General features: G+C 37.8%; 1 protein-coding gene across 3 annotated transcripts in view; it reads left to right on the top strand.

Moving 5' to 3' along the window:
• Positions 1–26,069, top strand: part of LOC126418472 (mitogen-activated protein kinase-binding protein 1) — a 912,885-nt gene that overhangs the window by 838,683 nt on the left and 48,133 nt on the right. For 2 of the 3 annotated variants that reach the window (XM_050085245.1, XM_050085247.1), the window contains exons 14-21: positions 1,712–1,971; positions 3,600–3,707; positions 11,020–11,210; positions 15,204–15,322; positions 16,607–16,711; positions 19,346–19,467; positions 23,033–23,242; positions 24,184–24,290. In XM_050085245.1, the coding sequence (XP_049941202.1) occupies positions 1,712–1,971; positions 3,600–3,707; positions 11,020–11,210; positions 15,204–15,322; positions 16,607–16,711; positions 19,346–19,467; positions 23,033–23,242; positions 24,184–24,290 (1,222 nt within the window). The remainder of the gene's footprint in view (positions 1–1,711; positions 1,972–3,599; positions 3,708–11,019; positions 11,211–15,203; positions 15,323–16,606; positions 16,712–19,345; positions 19,468–23,032; positions 23,243–24,183; positions 24,291–26,069) is intronic. The other variant, XM_050085246.1, reaches the window with a different exon arrangement.

The following is a 26,069-nucleotide window of genomic DNA, read 5'->3' as shown; positions in this document are numbered from 1 at the left end:
GAAGGGCATAACTCATCTCATAAACTGATGCCATTGACTTTTAGTAGAGTAATAACTGCTTTCTTGTTTTTATTTTATCACACAATCGGTAGAGGAATTTTAAGATTTTTCACAGTGCCTTCCTCCCCTCCCCTCCCACAATAAGCTGCTCATTATAATGTCAACACATTCAGAATGTCTCAAGGCTTATGCCACAAGAGCTAAAGAATAACATTTTCTACACTGTGCTTCCTGACATGAAAAGAACTGTCAAAAATGTGTGCATATGAACACAACTTACAATATTGTAATGTTTGGTTTTGTGTACACCTGGCATTTTAAAAGATTGTTGGGCTCTACAGCTTATGGTTCTGACAGTTTATTTTATTGTACTTTAAATTATTTACACTACTGGTTCAATTGTACAATAGTTGTATGGCTGAATATTTCAGTCCATCCTGTGTCATACTAAAGCTAAGTGATGGGCAATTTGGGAGAACATTACAAAGAAGCTTTATATATTTAAAAGAAATGTTACAATTGAAAAACTGCACACATTAGAAGTTGAGGGGAGAGAAGGCAGTGGACAAACAAAAAAGCATATAAAGTGATATGGTATTGGTGGACGTCAGCATACAAATACCAAGAGAAACAAGCATGTCGTGTGGGTTGGTCATGGGAAACAATCTCTTGAAGGACAAGGCCCAGAGCTATAGTGGAAGAAATATGAGGAAGAATATGTCTCCCCTCTAGGCCACTGCTGTATTCATGGGGGGAGGTCATATTTCATAACTTAACAGGGTTCATCAGGAGGCTGTAAATTGTAGGCTGTGTATCAACTGAGACGGAGACAATTGGTTAAGGCAACACCTTATATTCAGAGATGGAACCTGATGCAGGCGTACGGCAAACATGTTTGTGTATTCTTCATTTATCACATGCTATCTTTTATGAGGGATAAACACAACCATAAGTAGACATTTGAATAATAACTGCTGTCACCTGCATCTTCATGCATTGCGCTCTGCTGTATTTATTGAACTTCTGGTGGATTGTGAACCTCGATCTAACGATTAACTCGTTATGTTTGGCCTACTGGTATCCCTTCTGTTTTCGTGGCATGCTTAGAGAATTATGGACCTGTGCTTCCCGCTTGCCTGATGAATCATTAATTGTGTCATTTATTCAAAGACAAGGGCTGTTAAGTCCCATCAATGTCACAAGTTTAATTTCATGATTTAGTGCATTTAACTTGATCATGTGGTTTCTAAGCTATGAAACTGGTTGTTATACAAATTATTTACAAGAGTAGCCAAGCAGTTATTATTCAAGGTGTATTCTTTTATCTGTACTTAACATTACACGGCTGTCTCACTACTGTGAATTACGTGAAATTCCAGTTGTACATCAAAATAAATTTTAGATGCTGTTTATAACTTTTTTGTGTGTCATTGATTACACAAAATGTTTTCTATGTATGTGCGAATAAATTAATATCATTTTATGAGAAGGTGTGTGGTATTGTAATAATTACATAAAACAGATAAAAATTAAAAAGGAGATGCTGTTAAAAGAAGTCAAATAAAATGGTAAACATTAATAAGGAAGGTGAATGTTTTTGACTTTCATTGCTCTAACCTTGTATTGTTTTATCAACTGCCCAGTAAGAGATACATCTACTTTTATATCAGTGCCAAGAGTTTTAATGTTGGCTGGTTTAAAATTCACACAGGTGGTATTGGACACTAGTGGTATATATGCTGCAACAAGCTGCACTGACAAGACTCTGTGTGTGTATGATTATTACTCCGGGGAATGTATGGCAACAATGTTTGGTCATTCTGAGCTGGTGACAGGTCTTCGCTTCACAGCAGACTGCAGGCGACTGGTTTCTGCATCGGGGGATGGTTGTATCTTTGTGTGGAGACTTCCACATGACATGGTTGTTACCATGCATGCAAGGCTTGCTCAGCAAGCAGCACGAGCAGGGAGGTAAATCTGTTTCACCTACATGCCAAAAATAAGTACTGTATATCTAGTGGTAAATACGTTATTAAAATATCCATTCTGGAAACAGTGATAATACTTTCAGTGATAAAAAAAAGTATAGATTTTATTCTTGTTATTGTTTTAATAGCTCATAATTTGTAATTTTGAACATACTTTGTGACTGTTATATCACTGTGATAGTCCATTCAACAAACTTTCAAAATTGTCATAACACTTAACTATTTACTGATAAGTTTCTTTCTTTTTTATATTATAATGTGGCACTTTTTTAATCAGTAGTTGTAGGACTTTAAAAATATCCAAAAGAAACCATCCTGCTTTAGATAACTGATTCATCAAATTGAGTTGACTTGTTTGTTTTCACTGGTTAAGCTAAGACACTGCAGTTGTAATGCAGTAGGGAAACATTTTCTTAATTTTATCGAAAGGAAAATTTAATTGAGAAAATTGTAAGAGAAAGAGAATTGCTTGCTAGTAATTACCTTCAGGAGATGAAATATTAGTACTGCCGATAGACACCATGGCTTTTGGAGCTATCATTTCTTTCCTTGTTTTGAAGAGAAGAATAGGTTGAGGAAAGTTAAAAAGGAAGGGCAGGCCACTCAACTCCCAGGGGGAGAGGAACTCATGTACTGTGAGGACAAGATGAGATCAAGATGAAGAGAGGGCAGGTGGGGAGTTGAGAGAGCAGGAGTTCAAAGATAGCACATTGGTAAGAACTGTACCAGTTTCAATCCAAAGATTATGACAAAGTGAAAGGTAAAAATGAACCAAGAAGGGGAGAAATAAATTATGGAATTATGGAGAAAGAGAGAGGAGGGAGGCAGTGGAGGGGTCGGGGGTTGGGATGGGGGTGGAGAGAGAGACTGGAGACTAGAAACTAAACTAAAAAAAAAAGTTTTCTTCAGGCAATTGTCAGCAGTGGATATGTGTTTCAGGGAACTTAGGACTCTTTGGTATACTAGAACAATTTATTTCTTGCTACCAGTTTCAGTCAATGACCATAATCTGGCACCTGAATCAACATTAAAAGAAAATGACAACAAAATCTCAATGTCTTTGTGACATTTTGTACATTGAGGTTTTTTTTAAATGTTGAATCAGGTGCCAGATGATGGTCATTGACTGAAACAAGTAACAAATAAAGAAACTGTTCTAATATAGCCAGCTGTCATGTTTCCTGAAAAACTAAAAGCCATAAAAGATAAAATCCTGTGCAGTCCACACAGGTTAGTTAATAAACTACTGCACCATTTTGCAAGTTGCCCTGTTTTTATGTTGTAGGATTTATCAGTAGTGGGAATGGAGTAGATGTTTGTGGGAGGGTATACAGGGCAGATTTTACAGTGGGAATGATTGCAGATGTAGAAACCTCATGGTATGGATAATGCTTTTGGAACATCATATTGTTGTTATGGAGGTTGTGAGGAAGAAATTGGGGGAGAGGTCACCACTGCATCAGTACCATCATTTAGAAGATAGTACGTTGTTTGATGCTTATAAAATTATTTTATATTTGGTTTATAGTTTTATAATTATTATCTCAGAAACAAACACATATTTAGAAGAACAGAAATTGTATATTAACATAAGATGTTCTGTATTGACAGGAGACCCCTAAAAATACCAAATGGTGTACATCTGGATAATGATGGCTATGGCTCTCCACCTCGAGATTACTACGATCCAAATGCGAACACGGATTTGCCTGATTACAGGTACTTGTATTTCTTTTCTTCCTTTATTACTTCTTTTTAAAGCTGGATGTTTCTCTGAAATGACCAATCTGGAGAACTGGTGAAGACATTGGTGACAAATACAAGCTGAAGAAGGAGGAGTAAGCGGCTATTAGCTTAAGCTCATTTATTCAGATCAGGTGGGGAGGGGACAGGAGGAGGAAAGATTTTTACTCAGGCAGGTAAGTAAACTGTAGTAGTGTGCACTAAGCTGTGCTAAATGTTCCTCGGTTGCTAGATGTGTAGAAGCACCATATCTCTGTCCAGAGGCCTCTTGACTGTTAATTATTGTGCTTGACCAAGTGAGTTGTTTTTCTATTAGTGTAAAAGGCGTAAACAGGGTCTTTCAGTAATATGCCCTCGGTTCGCTGCCAGGCCACTTGGAGCTCTGCAAGTTTGTCAAGCCTTCTTCATAACAGTTCCTTATAGATTGATTTAAAATCTTCCATATTTGTTTTCATTTCAAAATAAACATAAACGGGTTTCATGACATTGTGTTCCTACCGTATTTACTCGAATCTAAGCCGCATTCGAATCTAAGCTGCACCTGAAAAATGAGACACAAAATAAAGGAAAAAAAAATTTCCCGAATCTAAGCCGCACCTGAAATTTGAGACTCGAAATTCCAGGGGAGAGAAAAGTTTTAGGCCGCACCTCCAAATCGAAACAAAGTTGGTCCATTGTAATATGAGACACAATTTAGGTCGAATGAATGATGATACCGCTACAGTAGTTTGGTTGGAGTCGTAAGCTTAGCAGTTAAGCTTTACCAGGTAGCCATTGCTATGCGCCAGGCACTCCGTCCGTATTTATACGGGTACTCTTCCTTTTTCACGTGCTTCGCCTGGTTTGAATCGATTACTTATTTTGCTTTGATCTGATAAGTGCCATTTTCTTTGTTGTAGGTGTTTACGTCACTCTAAGCTGAAAATGCATTACTGTACTGCGTCATGCATTGTTCATCACATTCTGATAGTTCGTGTTTACGTCCTGTCGCCGCTCACGGCATTGCTTGCTTTTGTGCGCGCTACCACCATCTGTATATGGAGCAAGCAGTAAAGGAAACAAAAGAAAAATTCGGAGTAGGTATTAAAATTCATGGAGAAGAAATAAAAACTTTGAGGTTCGCCGATGACATTGTAATTCTGTCAGAGACAGCAAAGGACTTGGAAGAGCAGTTGAATGGAATGGACAGTGTCTTGAAAGGAGGATATAAGATGAACATCAACAAAAGCAAAACAAGGATAATGGAATGTAGTCTAATTAAGTCGGGTGATGCTGAGGGAATTAGATTAGGAAATGAGGCACTTAAAGTAGTAAAGGAGTTTTGCTATTTGGGGAGCAAAATAACTGATGATGGTCGAAGTAGAGAGGATATAAAATGTAGGCTGGCAATGGCAAGGAAAGCGTTTCTGAAGAAGAAAAATTTGTTAACATCCAGTATTGATTTAAGTGTCAGGAAGTCATTTCTGAAAGTATTCGTATGGAGTGTAGCCATGTATGGAAGTGAAACATGGACGATAAATAGTTTGGACAAGAAGAGAATAGAAGCTTTAGAAATGTGGTGCTACAGAAGAATGCTGAAGATTAGATGGGTAGATCACATAACTAATGAGGAAGTATTGAATAGGATTGGGGAGAAGAGAAGTTTGTGGCACAACTTGACCAGAAGAAGGGATCGGTTGGTGGGACATGTTCTGAGGCATCAAGGGATCACCAATTTAGTATTGGAGGGCAGCGTGGAGGGTAAAAATCGTAGAGGGAGACCAAGAGATGAATACACTAAGCAGATTCAGAAGGATGTAGGTTGCAGTAGGTACTGGGAGATGAAAAAGCTTGCACAGGATAGAGTAGCATGGAGAGCTGCATCAAACCAGTCTCAGGACTGAAGACCACAACAACAACAACAACAACCACCGCTTAAAATTTAAAAAGAAAAAAAAAAAGAGAGGAATCGTCTCATTAGCGAAACAATGGCAATAGACTGCTATTTGTTGTTACTTACACAGCTGCTTTCTTTGATAATGATCAACAAGAACCAAATAATAGACTGCGTATGATAGAACATGTTCTGAACGAGAGTTAGGCGAAAATTTTTCTCCGTTTGAAAATCTTTGCGGCCGCTTCTTTAGTACATCAAATTCTGCACAGAAATTAGAGTCATCTTAGATTTAAAAATCTAGTCAGTTGCCGTGCTTCATTTCTGACTGTATCACTATTAGGCATAAGAATAATACGAATATAAACATGACACGATATGTATATTCTTCCACGTTTGCTGGTGTCTCACTCTAGTTTCATAGTTTATTAGGTATACAGGATTTAAATGAGATAGCAGCAAACACGAAAGAATACATGGCAAAATGTTTATATTCATATTATTCTTATGGTGAAGAGAATACTGCATGTGATTCACATTTCATCAGGTTCCTATTAGCAACCATCTCTTCTCACAGGTAGGAAAAAATTCAGAACGTAGAGTTTGCCACATTGACAAATATCCCAAACAGTCTTGCCAGTCGGATTTTCGTACTACATTGAAATTCTGCTACATTCGAAGATGAACAATACGGAATTTGTATTTACTTCGTTGGATAATGTATGAATATGCAGTGGTCGAAACTCGGGGCGGAGAAAAAAAAATCTAGTCTTAAACCTTTTTTTTAAATTTATTTGCTAATGCAGAGGTTTTGGCGCCAGTTTTTATCTTTGTGCCTACAAAGCATGCCTGTGTAGCGCTACATATATTCGACGGCAGAAGTTAGTTGTGGCAGCACCTACCAACTTTTTTCAGAACTTCCGTTTGCTTTGCACTCGATTCTAAGTCGCAGGCGGTTTTTTGGATTACAAAAAGCGTAAAAAAAGTGCGGCTTAGATTCGAGTAAATACGGTAATTTGGATTTCCTCTGTGTTTTGCACTATGTGAACTGCATTGTAAATATGTTGCTAATATTCTGCCTGATTTTTGCTTGCATCCATAATATTGGATGAGTTAAATTGTTCCATATTTGTTTTTATTTTATATGAAACAGGTGCTGGAGTCATCACATTGTGTTCTGTTGACTTAAATATTTTTGCTCTTGCTTATGAAACCATATGTGAATTGCTCAATTTAAATGCATTGTATGCATAGGGATTGTAATCCGCTTTACTTCTGTTCACATCCATTTTCTCCACTGTCTCATATGCAATGGAGAACTCCATTTTAAACAATGGAAAGTCCCGGTTGGAGTATCAACAATGTAAGGGAAAGATAAATTGCTGTTTACCATAAAGATGACATGTTAAGTTGCAGACAGTTGCAACTGAAAGACATTTACACGTTAGCTTTTGGCCACAGCCTTCATCAGGACAGGAAACACACACACACACACACACACACACACACACACACACATACACACACACACACACTCATTCACACAAGCAAGCACACCTCATGCACACATGACCGCCGTCTCTGACAGCTCAGACTGGAATGCCAATGCGTTTGGGTCCGAGACGCCAGAGTTGTGTGTGTGTGTGTGTGTGTGTGTGTGTGTGTGTGTGTGTGTGTGTGTGTGTGTGTATAAAAAAAACAATGTGTGTGTGTGTGTGTGTGTGTGTGTGTGTGTATAAAAAAAACAAAGATGAGGTGACTTACCGAACAAAAGCGCTGGCAGGTCGATAGACACACAAACATACACACAAAATTCAAGCTTTCGCAACAAACTGTTGCCTCATCAGGAAAGAGGGAAGGAGAGGGGAAGACGAAAGGAAGTGGGTTTTAAGGGAGAGGGTAAGGAGTCATTCCAATCCCGGGAGCGGAAAGACTTACCTTAGGGGGAAAAAAGGACAGGTATACACTCGCACACACGCACATATCCATCCACACATACAGACACAAGCAGATATATTTGGTCTTTAAATATATCTGCTTGTGTCTGTATGTGTGGATGGATATGTGCGTGTGTGCGAGTGTATACCTGTCCTTTTTTTCCCCCTAAGGTAAGTCTTTCCGCTCCCAGGATTGGAATGACTCCTTACCCTCTCCCTTAAAACCCACTTCCTTTCGTCTTCTCCTCTCCTTCCCTCTTTCCTGATGAGGCAACAGTTTGTTGCGAAAGCTTGAATTTTGTGTGTATGTTTGTGTTTGTTTGTGTGTCTATCGACCTGCCAGCGCTTTTGTTCGGTAAGTCACCTCATCTTTGTTTTTATATATAATTTTTCCCACGTGGAATGTTTCCTTCCATTATAGGGAAACATTCCACGTGGGAAAAATTATATATAAAAACAAAGATGAGGTGACTTACCGAACGAAAGCGCTGGCAGGTCGATAGACACACAAACATACACACAAAATTCAAGCTTTCGCAACAAACTGTTGCCTCATCAGGAAAGAGGGAAGGAGAGGGAAAGACGGAAGGAAGTGGGTTTTAAGGGTGAGGGTAAGGAGTCATTCCAATCCCGGGAGCGGAAAGACTTACCTTAGGGGGAAAAAAGGACAGGTATACACTCGCACACACACACACATATCCATCCACACATACAGACACAAGCAGACATATTTAAAGTCTTTAAATATGTCTGCTTGTGTCTGTATGTGTGGATGGATATGTGTATGTGTGCGAGTGTATACCTGTCCTTTTTTCCCCCTAAGGTAAGTGTTTCCGCTCCCGGGATTGGAATGACTCCTTACCCTCACCCTTAAAACCCACTTCCTTCCGTCTTTCCCTCTCCTTCCCTCTTTCCTGATGAGGCAACAGTTTGTTGTGAAAGCTTGAATTTTGTGTGTTTGTTTGTGTGTCTATCGACCTGCCAGTGCTTTCGTTCGGTAAGTCACCTCATGTGTGTGTGTGTGTGTGTGTGTGTGTGTGTGTGTGTGTGTGTGTGTGTGTGTGTCCTTTTCTGATGAAGGCCGAAGGCTGTGGCCAAAAGCTAATGCATTAGTATCTTTTAGTTGTGTGTACAACTAGAACTCTATTTTAGAAGCTTTCAACAGAACTGGTATCCAACTTTATTACATTTTGTCATGGAGCGAGCATGTAATTCTGCTTCAAATGGTGTTGCTCCTTGCTACAGAACATACTTTGTAGTCTTAGTCATTAGAGCATTCTTCCTTTCAAATGTCAAAAAAGCAACAGTATCTATGTAGATATGTTCAAAAGTTATTAACAGTTACTACAAACACACTTTAGTATAAATCAGTGTACTAGAATCATCCTCCCACTCCAACAAAAATTTAAGATGTCTGCATTAAGTGTGAGAAAGAGGAAAAATACAAATGAACAAAAATATTATACAATATGAGCAATATACTTAAAATGTATTTGCTATATGCACAGTTAGTCGGATGTCGGTATGCACATTCGAGCTCCAGAAGGAACAGAGAAATGGAGGAAGCTGTCAGGTGGGAAAGCTGCCTGCAGAAGAGTAACCCAAACTAATGGTAAGTGAGTGAAACATGGCAGACAGGCTGCAGACAAACAACAGATGAGGACAAGGACAAACAACCTAGATGACAACCAGGTGATAAGTGGAGCCTTCACCATAGCAATGACAGGGCCTAGAGCAATGGAGAGAGAAATCCAGGATGTGACCAAAGAACGTAATTGGGTGATAAGCAAGGTAGTTATCAAGCAGTCCTAGTACAGCGAAAATAGATCCAATAACATCAAGTGCAAGCACTGGACTGACTGGCTGTGTGCTGTGTACCTGTACACCAGCCACATAAAATGCCACCAGCTACATAAAATGCTACTGTGTCACTGCATACACATGATGTGATGCATTCACTGTGCGAACACAGTGCAGCTTGGCTGTGATGCCCCTAATGGCTGTCTGGATCCATCTCCTTTGGTGAGCATTCAGCTTTCATGGTGTCCAGCACCAGAGTATTGGAATTGAGCAGCACACGCTTTTATTCATAAGCAGGAACAAATATACATGAGTCAACAGGACACCGTGCAGTGAAACCAGCTTCTGTTTCATAAGTTTAAAAAAAAGTGGAAAGATTTACTTCATACAGTAGTATGGATGTGAGCAAAAATTAAGCAGGATATGAACAACATACAATGCAATTCAATGAGAGCAATGCACAAAGAAGTCATATTCAGGAAAACAATGTGAGGAACCAGCTTCTCTGACATTTCATTTCATGTCAGATGATTTTCAGATTTTGCTAAACTGTAATTATTTCCTCTTGACCATGCCCACACAGGCAAAATTACAGTATTGGTCTTTACAGATAAATAATTGTACAGTCAAAAGGTGAAGCCAGCTATGAGAAGTTAATTTTAGTTTCGGTTGAGATAACTCAAATGTGTTGCTTCGCAAGGTCACAGAAATATTTCCAGGCAAATACTTCATCAGTAGACTATGAGGCCCAACCATAAAGTACAGATGAGAAATATTATCACTGAATACTCATCTTTCACAAAGCAGGAGTACAATTTTTGTGCCACATTTTCCTGTGTTCAACATTCATTGCCAGGCCACTAGGAATGCTACTGTCATTATCTGCTTCCTTATTGTAACGTAGGCAGTGCACTTGCTATATTCTGTTGTTATGTAGTGGACAGTTTGTATCCTATAAACCTGTATATAATTCTCCCCCACAAATGAGTTTTATACATAACACAGTAGAGGATAAAAAAGTATTTATCTAGATAAATAAGTAAGTGAAGCTTAATAAATTGGTGAGTGGTAGAAAATTATTTGAGCAGTACTCCCCCTTACTGGACAGTTAGTCCCATAGAATAGAGAAGTGCTAGAGCATTATAAATAAGAAAGTATTTGAGAGGCGGCACAACACACATAAAAGGAGGTTATAATTAGGCAAGCTTTCAGAGCCAGTGGCTCCTTCTTCAGGCAGAAAGGCTGAATGAGAAGAAAGATGGGTGAAGGAAAAGGACTGAAGAGGTCTACAAAAATGGTTAGATTTATTGAAAGTTGCCCAGGATCCTGTCTGTTAAGTCTTCTCTGTGGTTTTGGGTGAGTTTCCTAAAATCCACCCCATTTTTCCTAGATCTCTCCAGTCCTCTTCCTTGACCCATATTCTTTCCTTTCAGCCCTTCTGCCTGACAAAGGAGCCACTGGTACCGAAAGTTTGCCTATTATAACATTCTTTCATGTGTGCATTCTGCCACTGCTTGATGAGTAGATATTTTTATTTATCCAATACATTATTTTGTCAAAAATTGATTGTTTTCATTGTTAAAGTATTTGAGAGGATCCTTAAGATCATTTTTTGTTTGTTGTGTTTATTGATGTTATTCCTTGTTCGTGAGAATTACAATATTTCAAAAATTTACAGGTTTAGTGTTGGTCAGTTACCATTATGGGCCAAAAAACAGATAGCAGACAATGACTTAACTGGGACTCCAGTAAGTAACAGGCAAATGGATCTTCCAAAGGGACGATGGGCTCAACGGCTTGGAGATGGTGGTATTACAGTGAAGTCAGTGTATGACAGTGACAGCATAATTCCTATTCCACTTGGCCAAGGTGAGGAGCAGCAGCAGTATTTTCCAGGAACAAAATTTATTCTTGATATGCTGATATGTGTGGTGTGAATGAATGAGTCATTCGTTCATCCAGTTGCTGCATAAAAATGAAAAATCAATGTAAATATAGTAGTTGACACATTCAAAAACAGAGAATTAAATTAATTTTCAATAGACCAACATAGACTTGTACTTCTGAGCTAATGCCAAAAAATTTTATGTTTATAATTGTTACAGTACACTAGTCCCTAATTTATTAGGAAATTTTAATTGAAAAATGATGTATTTCTTCTTGTCAGTGAGAAAGAAATGTTCAAATTTTGTAGATGTTAATGGGAAATTCAGTTTGGCAGAAATAGTGGTGTGTGGATGCTTTTAATTATTCATAATTTAGTATCAAGTGATAAATATCGAAGGCACTAAATTCAAGTTGGTAGGATGGTGGTTTAAGCCCCTGTCTAGACATCCAGACTGTGGGTTTTCTATTGTTTCCTTTTATTGTTTTGAGGCAAATGGCAGTATCATTCCTTCAGAGAGGACATAGTCAATTTGCATCCCAATTTGAGCTGCTTGTTCTATCCCTATTAACCTTGTGATTGATCAGACCATAAACTGTAATCTTCCTTCCTTCTTTCAAATGTTTAATCCATTGTGATTGACAAATTATCACAATAATGCACTTAAAAATCACATGAAAGAATACCACCCTATGAATGTTAATGAAGTTCTTCTGGATATTGGCCTCATCATTCTGCATGCTAGACAAATTGTGTGAAACAGCAGATCTCCTCAAGGTTTTGATCAAAAGTCTTTTTTGTTTTGTATATTTTATCAAAAAGGGGGGAGTCAAATGAAAAGACAGACAGAAAAAAGTAAATAAACAGTTTATTGTTTCAAAAGTAATTACCATAATTATTAGTATATTCATTCCACTGTGAGAAAAGATGGTCAATGCCTTCAGGGAAAATGTTTGTGGTTGTTTACAGAACGATGATTCTACCGAAGCATGCACATCTTCGTCTGAAGCAAATCAGCATCCACAATAGTCTTTCTTCAGGGCTAAAAAATATGGAAATTGGGTGGGCCTACATGTTGCCAAGATTGTTTCGATAGTGCTGCAGAAGTTTTGCTGGAAAGCCATTACAAATCTTCCACACAGTCCTGATTTTTCTCAATGTGATTTCCATATCACATTACTGTATTAAAAAATAGGGCCATTAGTTTTGAAATTATAAACAGTTTACTTACTTTTTTTCCATCTGTCACATTTTCATTTGACTGTACCAAATAGTTTACAGGATGGAGTGACCTAATGACTGAAAGTACATTATTCTGTTTGGCTCTGGCTTTTGAACCCTACACATTTATATCAACAATGCTACACTTTTGTTTAAATTTGGACATACTGTGCATATGTGTCGTCTGTTGTTCCCACACATTTTAGCATGCTCATAATGTTTAACAGTACTACATGTAGTATGAGAGTAAATCAAATATAAATGGTATTTTTGTTTCTTAGCATTTGCAGTTGGTGGGACTGAGCGTGCACTTCTATTATGCTTGGAAGGAGCCATTAGCAGTTGGTAGAGCTGACCATACTACATTCCAACCAGTTGTTTGTCAGTAGATCTTATGATGTCAGAGCAACAGGAGCAGCTCTTCATTGAACAATGTAAAATTATAAAATTTCTTGCTGGTGAAGTAGTTCAAATGATGGAAATTTTTCAGAGATTGACTGCACAGTTTGGGGCAAACGTTTCCGAGGACCCATGAGTTTGTCTGGCATAAAGAGTTCAAAGGAGGACAGGAATGAATGGAGAATCAAGAACACAATCTCTGTCCTTGAACCAGTATTAAGGACAAAAAGAGTCACAGAGTTCAAGACATTCTTGAAGACGATTAATGGGTGAGCGTATCAGAAATTACAGAATGGGTCAGAATAATTTATAGGAGCTGACAATTAGTCATCACAGATGACATAAAGCTTGGTAAAGTTTGTGCCAGGTGGGTCCCCTACCTTTTGACTGCAGATCAGCAGTTAAGACATTTGGAGGTCTGTTTTGCAGTAAGAATTGTGAAAGAAGGTGATGCATTTTTCAGTCGGATCACTACCTGTGATAAAACATGGAGCTGCCACTACACTCCTGAGTCAAAGTGACCCTATATGGAGTGGAGGAGGAAGGTTCTTTCTATAGTTTTCGTCAATAGGTTAGGCATTTTATTCATTGGTTTTTTATGTAATGATACACTATGTGATCAAAAGTATCCAGATATCCCCAAAAACATATGTTCTTCATATTAGGTGTATTCTGCTGCCATCTACTGCCAGGTATTCCATATCAGCGACCTCAGTAGTCATTAGACATCGTGAGAGAGCAGAATAGGGTCCTCTGCGGAACTCATGGACTCTGAATGCGGTCAGGCTACTGGGTGTCACTTGTGTCATATATCTGTACGCAAGATGTTCACACTCCTAAACATCCCTTGATCCACAGTTTCTGATGTGATAGTGAAGTGGAGGGACACGTACAGTTCAAAAGCATACAGGCTGACCTCATTTGTTGACTGACAGAGACTGCTGACAGTTGGAGAGGGTCGTAATGTGTAATAGGCAGACATCTATCCAGACCATCTCACAGGAATTCCAAACTGCATCAGGATACACTGCAAGTACTATGACAGTTAGATGGGAGGTGAGAAAACTTGGATTTCATGGTCGAGCGACTGCAAATAAACCACACATCATGCCAGTAAATACCAAACGACACCTCACTTGGTGTAAGGAGCATAAGCATTGGATAAGTGAACAGTGGAAAAATGTTGTGTGGAATATGGTACACAATGTGGCGATCTGATGGCAGGGTGTGGGTAAGGCAAATGCTCGGTGATCATCATCTGCCAACGTGTGTAGTGCCAACAGTAAAATTCAGAGCCGATGGTGTTATGGTGTGGTCGTGTTTTTCATGGAGGGGGCTTGCACCCCTTGTTTTGCGTGAAACTATCACAGCACAGGCCTGCATTGATGTTTTAAGCACCTTCTTGCTTTCCACTGTTGAAGAGCAATTCGGGGATGGCGATAGCATCTTTCAACACGATCGATCACCTGTTCTTGATGCATGGCCTGTGGCGGAGTTGTTATACAACAATAACACCCCTATAATGGACTGACCTGGACAGAGTCCTGACCTGAATCATGTAGAGCACTTTTGGGATGTTTTGGAATGCAGAATTCATGCCAGGCCTTACCCACCGCCATTGATACCTCTCCTCAGTGCAACACTGTGAAGAATGGGCTGCCATTCCCAAAGAAACTTTCCAGAACCTGATTGAACGCATGCCTGTAAGAGTGGAAGCTATCAAGGCTAACGATGGGCGAACACCATATTGAATTCCAACATGACCAATGGAGGGTGCCATGAACTGTAAGTCATTTTCAGCCTGGTGTCCAGATACTTTTAATCACATAGTGTACATAATCAACACTTTGTACTGCTATGAGCTGTTGAATGAGTTGAGGGCTGATATCACTGCAAAAGATGAAAACAACTGATTTTAGAGGGCATCCTCCTCCACAATGCTGTGAGGCCCTTTACTACAGCTATAAGGCTCAAATCTTGAAGAAATACACTAGACTCAACTTGATCTGACTAGACGTATTGCTCTGCAATTTTCAATTGTTTGAGCCACTTAAAGAACCTCTAGGGCAGGCATGATTTGAAGATGAATAGGGCATGGAGGGACTCGTGCGTTAATTGGCTCTTGAGACAACTGGCTTCAGTGTAAAATGCTGAGATAGAGAAACCATCATTTTCACTGGGAAAAATATGTTTCTAAAGCAGGAAACTGTGTGAGAAAACAGGTTACTTTTGCCTTTTGTTTTTCAGTAAATATTTTTTAAATAAAATCCGTTTTATATTTGATTTACTTTCATATTTCATTGCAAATATTGAATTGCACATTAAAAAATAGTATACCATGACATTTAATAAAATAGATGTTGTAGATAAACGAGGAGACTCTGATGGTGGCTCCAAAGACAGCTCCATTGACAGTGGAACTGAGCTGAGACAGTATTCAGATTTCAAGAGGGAAACAATGATAATATCAAAGCAGGTAGGTAATAACTTATGCCTGTGATAATTGTTCTGTGTTTTGTCATGTAAATATAAAAGTTTTCTCTTGTTCTCACTAAGTGGGAAACATATTGGCTGTTAGAGGACATTATTAATTAAATTAAATTGTGAATTTATGGATTTTTTTTAGTTACTCTTCTCCGAGTTATGAGGCTTTATTTTAATTGTGTCACCATAAACAATTCTTTCTAGTTAAAGAAGTAAGGAAGAGGAAATAAGGCTGTTAGAAATTGAAGTACACTGAAAGTGAGTGTGTGTTTTGATTGTTTTGACTGTCCAGTGGATGTCTTTGTGTCAGACAGATCACTGATATAGTCAGATTTCTTGAAACTTTCATTTCTGAGAGCATATGAGAAGTTTCTGAGAGCATATGAGAAGAATTTGTGCAAAAGCTGTTGCCGAAGTTTCAACCAATGCATGAAAGTACATGACAGTGTCTCTTTCACACAAACTGACTCTTCATATGACAAGTGAGCCTAATGTTTGCAAGCAATTGATAATCGACAGTAAAATGTTGTGTATTTCGGCAGAGCACAAAGTGGCACTCTACAACTTTTCTGTGATGAAGGTAACTGTGAATGAACAAATGAGAAGTGAAAAGCATGCACATCATCTTTTTTGATAGAACAGCATTCAACAGCAAGTTCTTTGTAGCATCTGACCAAGCAATACTTTTGTAATATTTTATATTTAGGTATTCGTTTGTTTGGAAAAAGAAAATTGGGGTTAATGTTCAGAAATTTGAGGCTATATTTTACTATGAAGCCATTCCATGATTCCAATCTGCAGTAAGACCAGACAAGGTCCCATGTGACTTATTTTTGTTCTTCACATAAAATATTATCTGGAAGGTAATCAGACTGGTGCCATCGAAGATATTAAAGTGGTTCCAATAAGAACATGAACATTATTTCTGCTGAATACATGCAGCAATTCTTTGACAATTGGCAGGAATGTTGGGTACCGTGCATGGACTCTAAATTGTGCTACTATGAAAATTACAAAGTGTGTTTTAAGTTTTTGTTAGTAAAAACATTTTTTCCCATATCCAGCAGTGGATAACAAACAAGTGGTGGTGATTTTAGTGTGATTTTTTGTCAAAGAACACCTTAAAGCATCACCATCATTGTTATGAAACATTTTTGCTACAACAACATACCCCTTCACTCTATTGAAGATTTATTCCATAGTATGAATTCTAAGTAGCTATTCCATGAAACATTTCTTATGGAATATTTACCACATTGTTTTAATGTACTTACAGATAACAACAAGTAAGGTCACTGTATCCCGTTCATCTGATGGAATGGATCTGAGCCGAAGCAGACATTTAACAGATGATAGCAGCATTGGCAGTTATAAGTACGAGGCAAGTTAAAATATGAGTAATATAGTATTTATGATTATCATCAGTGAGACAATAGCGTAAACTAAATGGAACAGTCTAGACAAGACATTTGTTATCTGTGGTTGTCAAAGTGCAAATAAGAGTGGAGATAAAAATTTTGGCGTATTCTAATGGTGGACATGCTACTCATACACTTTAGATTGACACTTAAATGGATCTGTAGGGGAAAAGCTGCTCTCACTCAGTTGTCGGATATTGCGCAGAGGGAATTTCATAATACGCTCTTTAATTGTATAATGTTGCGTAAACATGATACCCTAAAATAAATTCCATTTTGATTATATTATAAATTGTCAGTTTGCTTTAGAGTTATTTGTAGTGATACAACAAAAATAAAATTTATCAAAAAAATTTTTAAATAAAAATAATCAAGTTAAATAATAGTTCCAGTTGCTACTGCAATAAGGTACTGTTTGTGTGTAAAGGTTGGAAGTATCTGACACAGATATGATGATCCTGAAGGAACGATTTATGCTCCCTTCTGTACACGAATGGGTCATTCATGCCTAAGCGGCGTGCTAGTTAGAAAAAGGGCAATAAATGATGAGGCATCCTGGAAGAGCTGCATTGGCCAGTTCTAACATATTAACCCAAAAGTAAACGACTACAGTAACATTCAAAATGAGCTAATGCTTTTTAATCAAGTAGGGCACCTACTTAGTGTGGAGGCCCTGGACCAGGTGGACCATGAGTGGCTTACAGCCTTCGTTCGGCATCATCCAGTGACACAGGGAAACCTACTGCAATGGCGTGCTTGGCAGCAAAGGGTTGCCAAAACAGCCAGGGATAGAGTAGTAATAAATCAGTCTGATAGTCCTGGCTGCACTGCACTATTTGCACTTCACTGTACACTGTATTCCAAATGCTGATACCGAAAGGATGAACCGGGTATCTGGCATCAGACTTTGTACGCCTGTAGTCGATAGAAGCACCTTGAGGAGATGCAGCTTGCGAAGGTGGCATGGAAAAATGTGGTAGCACTCTTCTTGTTAAGTGGACTGTGACAGAATGATGATGATGAGGGCGGGATGAGAATTCTGTGGTTCGCGCATACCCCGGCAAAATGTAGTGAAAAATGGCATGAGCTCCTGGCTGCCAAGAGCACGGGCAGGGATATTGCCTCTTGCTGCTTTTCAGTCTGCACAGCCCGTCATCTGCTGCTACAGGTGGAAGCAATGGCAGGAGTTGCAACAATCCAGATTCTTCTTACTCATGTTGATGGAGGATGGTGCAATCTGGAAACAAAGAAAATCAAGCCTTGAGCGATTGATAGCACACGAAGAAGATTGAAAATGTTAGTAAGATTCCACATGATTTCCTTCTTCAGAGCTAGCTCAAGTTTGGGGAAGCCTTGATGATACAGCAGTACAGAGTAGAATAGTCACATTTGAAATCTGGTATTGCAGAAGGATGTTGAAGATCGGGTAGTTGGATAGAGTAACTAATGAAGAGTTACTGAATTGAATTGAAGAGAGACGAGCTTTATGGCTCATCTTGATTGAAAGAAGGAATAGTGTGACTGGACACAATCTGGGGCACCAAAGAATGATTGTTAATGGAGAGTAGTGTTGACTTCAGTAAACTGATTTAAGAATATGTAGTCTGCAGTAGTTATACTGACATGAAGAGGCTGGAACGGGATAAACCAGTGTAATGAGCAGCATCATCAACAACAACAAATATCTGAATCAGTTAGAGACACTACCTATTCAAACTGTAGTTGCATAAGTTATGGCTTGTAAATAACAAAATGGTCTGTAAAATTAATCTACAAATGTGTAATTTTGAAATGGTTTGGGAAAAGGCTTATACAATAGTTAATTTTATGCCTTTCTATGAAAATTGTTTTGTGGGGTTTGAGATGAAGTGAAGAGGAACCTTTTAGACAGCACTTGAATAGAATCGTTGTAGTAAAGAAGGAGACAGAAACATGAGGAAGATAGGATGAAAGTGGTTTTTGTGCCTACCTTAGCATTAAGCACTGAATTATTTTTAATAATTCTCAATATAAGGCATTTAAGGTACAAGCGAGGGGGAAAAGTACACACACCCATAATTATTCTTGCACTCTAAATCAGTGTGTATATTCCATTAAATCCTAGCAGATTTTTAATATGATTTTTATTGTTACATATGAATGGTAAGGTTTAAGTTTGAATGATAGTGTTGCTTTGTTGGGGTTGCAGCTTTTTTTTTTGTTCTGTTCTTATTTCATTTTGTAGTAATTTTTAGTTACTTTCTCTAATTGATTATTGTCACATAAGTGTATACAGTTATTGCAATTATTCTTTCTCAGATCAGCCCTCTTATAACTCAAATGACACTGTGATTTGATAGATTAGTTGTGTTATTAAGTAATCTAGCATTGAATGCTATATCTCGATTCATTTTATATTCCTGAAACACAGTGTGGTATTCATAAATGTACAGCGTTGCGCTGGAATTCCTTCACTTGCACCTGTGCATCAAATCTAGGCATTTAAATAAATCACAAAATACATTTCTCACTTTGTAGGCTGTGGAATTATTAAAAACAGTTACAAATATTGAAAATAGATTTGGTAATTCTTACTATTATATATTTATCTGGTGTAGGATATGGAGAGCACTGAACATGATGGTGATGTTGAAGATTATTCTGAAGGGGAAGGGGAATCCACAGAGCCTGAACAAACACAAAGGCTCATTTATTATCCACCAGCAGAAGAAACTGGCAGGTAATTCCTACTTTTCTGTGTCAGCCTGCAACCGTGATTTGTGTGTTTGACTCCCCATACTGCAGTGTTTATGAGCATTGGTTTTACAAAGTAATAGAATATTGTGCATGTAAATACACTGACTGAGAAATAAGAAAAAAATAAACTGAGTACTGAACAAAGTTATAAGCATGGTCACAATAAGAAGTTTTTTCTCCTTAGACATGTTTTCCAAAATGCTAAATTTCAGTGCTACTGACCAGAGTATTGGAAGTTTGATCTTAATGATAGAACACAGATAATAGTTCATTTGAAGTTACTCATACAGTTTTTCTGTTTAAATTCATCCAATTATTGAAAACACTTCCAGATTTGAATGCTGTTTAATACGCAGATTTGTCAGATATGTAACTCTCATGTTATAGAATTTTACTTTTGGCACAGAAATTATGACAGAGTTAGTATGTAGTGAAATTTTGTTTTATTTCATGAACATTGAGGAAAATTTATAAAGCCAGTACCTTAGCAATTACTTTGGCACTTGAAGTTAGTACTGTTTGTTGCCTGTGGTGATCCATTCCTTCATGTTGTGAAACAAACTAACATTTTAGCATGTTTGTTCTCACCTATTTTGCGCTGTTCAGTTATTCTGATGATGTAGTCTTCCACTGACATGATTGTTGCTGGATTGCACACACACACACACACACACACACACACACACACACACACACACACACACACACACCACTACACTCTTTGCATTGTTCTGTCATGTTTGCCAATTGCAAAACTCCAAACACTCGAAACAACATTTACAAAAACAGACACTCTTCTTTTTCATATATAGTTTCCAACTGATTCAAAAGATATGTAGTTGAGGCACATGTGAGATGAACCTGTCACTACCACCTTTCCACCCACAAGAAAGGAATTGTAGTTTCTTTCAGGTTTCCTCTTATATATACTGAACTCAAATCACCAAAGACAGCAAGATAATGATGTTTTTAGGAGAGCAAGGGATTTCATCATTAACATCATTTGACAACTGCAGTTTTCTTTGTTCTTTCTTCAAGCTTCCTACATCTTCTTATCACAATAAATCCTCCTGTTCATGACACCATCCAATGTTTGTCCTCTCACTGCGATGTCAGTCTTAAAATTTCTGTCCAACATGTTTTTGATCTTCCTACTCACATTGTAACTACAATTTCTCTCTCCAGTTCAACTTGAGCTGTTCTTGTTGATTCAATCGTTAATTTGTGCCCAAATGCTATGAGTGCAGATATTCTGACTAGCTCTAGTAGTGCTGTCTTAATCCAAACCATCCATCTCATCTTTTCATTTCTTAATTTGTGCAGTTTTGTTTTCTGTGTGATGCACTTCATCTCGGAAGTGTGTAGTCACTCTTTGCGAGGGTGCATGTTTCTAAAGCAGTTGTAAGGACTGATTTGAAATATGTGTCATGTATAACTGATTTTGATTGTCCTGCCAACTCAGAATTCCGTAGAAGTGGTCTAAAATGTTGGTAAAAACACAGGCTTTTCTCAATTCTATTTGCAACCTCATTCATGAGTATATTGCCCTGAGAAGTTACATTTCAAAGGGACCTGATACTATTATATTTTCTTGGACTTGAATTTGTGAACATTGAAAGGAGCAGTTGTTCATATTTGTATTGTGCAGACTTTAGTCATGGCAGTTAATTTTTCTAATTATGTATTCCCAACTTAAAATGTTTGCTTTTTTTCAATTCATCTCAGTCTCCCAAGGAAAAAACAGCTAAATGGTGTCAAGAAGTTGTGTAGACAAATAAGTCATTTCCATGTGTCATTATGTCTTTTCATCAAGTTAGTTCTTTTGTAGCGTCGGTGATGATTTGCAAATATCGTCCTTCCGACAGTGTCCAAGAGAAAAGTCCTCCGTATATTTTACTGCCAGCAGCTATAATCGTTGTTACTATACTGGGTTTTAGGAAAGAACTATTAATGAAATACCTTGTAACAGTTCTAGTTTCAGTTGATTGTTATTAATAAAAAATAATCCTCAGGAAGTATTGCTAAATGAATTAGGATTCACTTGAGGTATCGAATGTAAGCATTGTAGACTCTTTTCTGTTAATTACTAGACCTACCTTTAGATAGTTTTTCTTATGATCATGGTTGATTTGGTGCACTGATTAAGCATTGACTCCTGTTTTTCCCCCCAACTTTTATGAAACAGTGACTCACAAACAACTACTGCAGCAATATTGACCCTTTCAGTCATAATATTTAGCCACTTGTTAACTCACATTTTAGAAGAATAATGGTCCCAGCTTTTAAAGTTTAATAAAAAACACAAGGCATATTTTTTCCTTTAATAGAAACAAGTATCCAGTTATATTAATTATTTGTGAAGTGTCACCATTTTGTTCATTATGTGATATACATTATTTTCCCTCAATTGCTTTTAAAGAAAAACAAAACCTACTGAAACACCAAACACAATTAATAATACCTAGTTAAAGCCATTCATAGAAGATAGTGCCTTTGCAGGCCAGTGGGGGCAGAAGGGCAGCAACTTGTTTTAATTGTTAAATACTTGATACGTAAAATACTTGATATGTAAAAATACTTCCAGGGTGATATGTAAAGGTATTAAAATTTGTGTACACAAGTATAAAAAGTTCACAAAGGTCATAAAAGTTCTATTTATTGGGCCTACTTGTGTCATCGGCAGAAAAATTAGCCCCTTGCCTAACATTTCTGTAGATAGTGAAGAATAAGAGATGCATGCTGTTGCTCCCCCTGCTGGTGCTACAGATCACCTTAAAGCTGACCCAGTTTAAGATAAAAATTTGTTCCCATTTCGCAGTTTGTGTTGTTCCTTTTCCATTAAGTAAGTTTTTATCACATGACTGCAAGTAAGTTTTTATCACATGACTGATTTGGGTCATAGAATACCTGATTATTAGACAGGAATACATTTGCAAATTGCTGGAAGTGTTGTGTACCAATAACATTTACTTACTATTTGACAAAAGTGAAGCTTTGGATAACTTCTGTTAATGGCAGCAACACTGTGGTACCAATAAAGGTTGCCAAAGTGATAAAATAATTGTACTGTGTGTTTCTTATTAAAAAAATTTAATTTTGTGCTACTCATTTCATTTCATATTTATTGCTCTGCCAAATGACAGAGAGAGCCCTTCAGTTGTGAGAGTTATTCCTGATACACACATTTCTCTGAATTGCATGATATACTTATGGATGTGATTTGTGGTCAGTCTTTATTCCCAACACATTATAAATATTTGTCAGTTTTGCAGTTGATTGATGCTTTAAGTGTGTGGAAAGTAGATGTCACAGTTGGCTCCTATGTTGCTGTCCTTATATTTGACCATAACAAGCACCATAAGTGATAGTGCAAGACTAATTCAAGAGACTCTCCTACAAAAGTTTTCATTGTGTATTAACTGTGATTCATAATTAATCAGTTTCTGTAAAACATTACCATTCTTTAGTGTGAAGCATTTTACTCATAGCTGAATGTTGAACCCAGTGTGTAGTTAAATAGTATTATTCCAATGATTTCCCATGCATAGTGACTACACAGTCAATGCAATGGATGTGGAGGAACTTCGCCGTTCCCAGCGGAAGCATAAGAGGAGTCAGCGGCCTGAGCACCTCACTCCTCTCTCTGTCTCAGCATCAGTATCTGGCAGTCAGGATAGTGATGACGACGATGAGGAGGGGGCATCAACTCCCGGCACAGAGAATGTTGACAAGAACATTGCCTCCTTGTTGTCAGCAAGGTAATTATTAATTTTTAGTAAATATTTGCTTTAGAGGAAAGATAAATAGCCTGAATCACTAATTAACAACAATAAGGGAAGGGCAGATTGGTACTCACTATGTAGAGGAGGCACTGAGTCGCAAACGAGAACAGTGAAAAAGAATGCTAGAAACTTAATAGTAATGTAGCGTAGGTATCGACTTCCACTTAAGTTTTCTGATTATACATGACATTACTTCTACCACTTGTTTTATGTCTCCTATTTATGAGAATATTTAAAAGTAAAGAAGCCACTTTTGATGTACTAAATGTAATTTTTAAGATGGTATTTCATAAGGATCTTTATATCACTTTGATTTTTTTAAACCTATTTATTTTAGATATTGAGCTACATTCATGTGTTTATTCCCTTCTGTTTTTTATTTCTTGCTATCATTTGTGTAATCAAATGGCTCTAAGCACTATGGGACTTAACATCTGAGGTCTTCAGTCCCCTATTTGTGTAATCAATGAATTTATTTTCCGAGGAAACAAATTTCATGGTAAGCCCAAAGATACAGATCAAAGTATTTTACAGTGGTTGATTAATAAAATTGGGATAAAGATGCAGGAAGCACAGCACACTGTTATTTGCTTACTAGATACCATTAGTGTCTACATAGCTTTCAAGGCCATAAATGTTAAAGTATTCTATTATGTTAGAGATATTTTTAAGTGCTGCACAAATGGGTTTGGTAATGCAGTTAATTCTTCTTTTATGAAGTGCTCCTGTATATGCCTCAAAATGTGAAAAATGATAGTTTGATGAGCTGCATTAGTCATTGGCTTGGAGAAAAGAAGCCAAAAGAATCATCTTGTGTAGCACTTTCTTGTTATTGAAGCACACTGCAATTTGACATTTATTTTTCAATGCTCTTTGCAAGCAATGTGATACAACCATTATTTTGTTCCATATTATAGTACTGAGAGCCTTGATAGAGTTGGCCGCCGAGAAAGCTTCCTCAAAAACACATTTGAGTCATTAAGTGGCATGGAGCAGGATGCAGAAAGAGTCGGTAAAGACCAAGGTAATAATCAATAGACCTTTGTTTTTAAACTAGTTTGCTGTTTTTATTTATGTGATACCATAAATTTTTAAGAAATGGAGAAAATTTGGGACTACAATCTGGAAGAAATTGCTGACCATAAATCTTTAACCTATTTGGATGCTCAGAAGGAACTGTTTTAGGAAGGAACTGTTGTTCATGATAATATGAGTGGGTCCATACACATTTCTAGTTTCTTACCTAACTGTGTAATATTTCAATGTAGGTAGCAGATGATTATTAGTGTCCTAATCAAAACTGCTAGTGGGTAACCAATAAACAATTTTAAAAGTTAATAGGGGATAGATGTACACAAAAATGGGGTCATCAACAGTTTCATTGAAGAAAATAAAAGAAACACTCTTCAATATACGCAAAGCTCTGCTCATCCAAATAGACAGAGTTTAAATTGTTCTGAATTGTTTCTCCTTTCAGAGCTTACTTCATCATTCCCCCTCCCCTCCCACCATTCTAATTGTGTTGTTTGTACTTCCATCTCGACTTGGTGAGTGATTTCTGTGTTCAGTTGCCTCTCTCCATCCACCCAATATATCTGCACAGTACCTGCTTTGTGCACATACATTCATTTATATCTGAATTTATTTTCAATTATGATACTATAACAATACTATGAAAAGGAAAGTTGCTGCTCATAATATAGCGGAGATGCTGAGTTGCAGATAGGCACAACAAAATGAGTGCCACAAATAAAGCTTTCGGCCAGTAAGACCTTTCCCAACAATATATGACACACACACACACACACACACACACACACACACACACACACACACCTCACCTCACAAGCACAACTGCAGTCTCAGGCAACTGAAACCACACTGCGAGCAGCAGCACCAGTGCCTGATGAGAATGACAATGACCTCCTCCTTACCCACACTCAGTCACCACTCCCATCATGCACTGATGCTGCTGTTCGCAGTGTGGTTTCCGAGAGAGAGAGAGAGAGAGAGAGAGAGAGAGAGAGAGAGAGAGAGAGAGAGAGGTGTGTGTGTGTGTGTGTGTGTGTGTGTGTGTGTGTGTGTGTGTGTGTGTGTGTGTGTGTGTGTGTGTGTGTGTGTGTGTGTGGGTGGGTGGGTGGGTGGGTGGGTGGGCGTGCGCGCACGTCATCTAATTTCTTTTTGACGAAGGCTTTACTGGCTGAAAGCTTTATTTGTGATAGTCTTTTTGTTGTGCTTATCTGTGACTCAGCATCTCTGCTATATGGTGAGTGACAACTTTTATTTTCAAAACATTGTTACATTTCATCCTGGATTTTCCATTGTTTAACAATACCATAACACATTCTCATATATTCCTGCAGCTGGTTTTCAAGATAACTTCACTGAAGCAACTCCCTTCCAGGAGGCAAAATTCCAGTACTATCGATATATGCCTTTAAAAAGTGAACTTTCATAACTATTTGTTCCTCCTGCTGGGAGGAAAGCTGAATAATTTAGTATAGGTTAAAAAGGACACTCAGTTCATTCAAACTCAAGGATTCCATGTGTTGTGCGGATTGAGAAAGGACAATGTTATTTTGCCTGTTAGGGCACAGCTGTGAAGTTCTGTTGTTGCACTGTCATTTGTTTTGCATAATACAGGGTTATTACAAATGATTGAAGCGATTTCACAGCTCTACAATAACTTTATTATTTGAAATATTTTCACAATGCTTTGCACACACATACAAAAACTCAAAAAGTTTTTTTAGGCATTCACAAATGTTCAATATGTGCCCCTTTAGTGATTCGGCAGACATCA

This window comes from Schistocerca serialis, chromosome 9 (genome assembly GCF_023864345.2).
Source record: "Schistocerca serialis cubense isolate TAMUIC-IGC-003099 chromosome 9, iqSchSeri2.2, whole genome shotgun sequence".
Lineage (NCBI taxonomy): Eukaryota > Metazoa > Arthropoda > Insecta > Orthoptera > Acrididae > Schistocerca > Schistocerca serialis.
The sequence above is the reverse complement of the archived record's forward strand: the minus strand, read 5'-3'. Positions and strand labels throughout refer to the sequence as shown.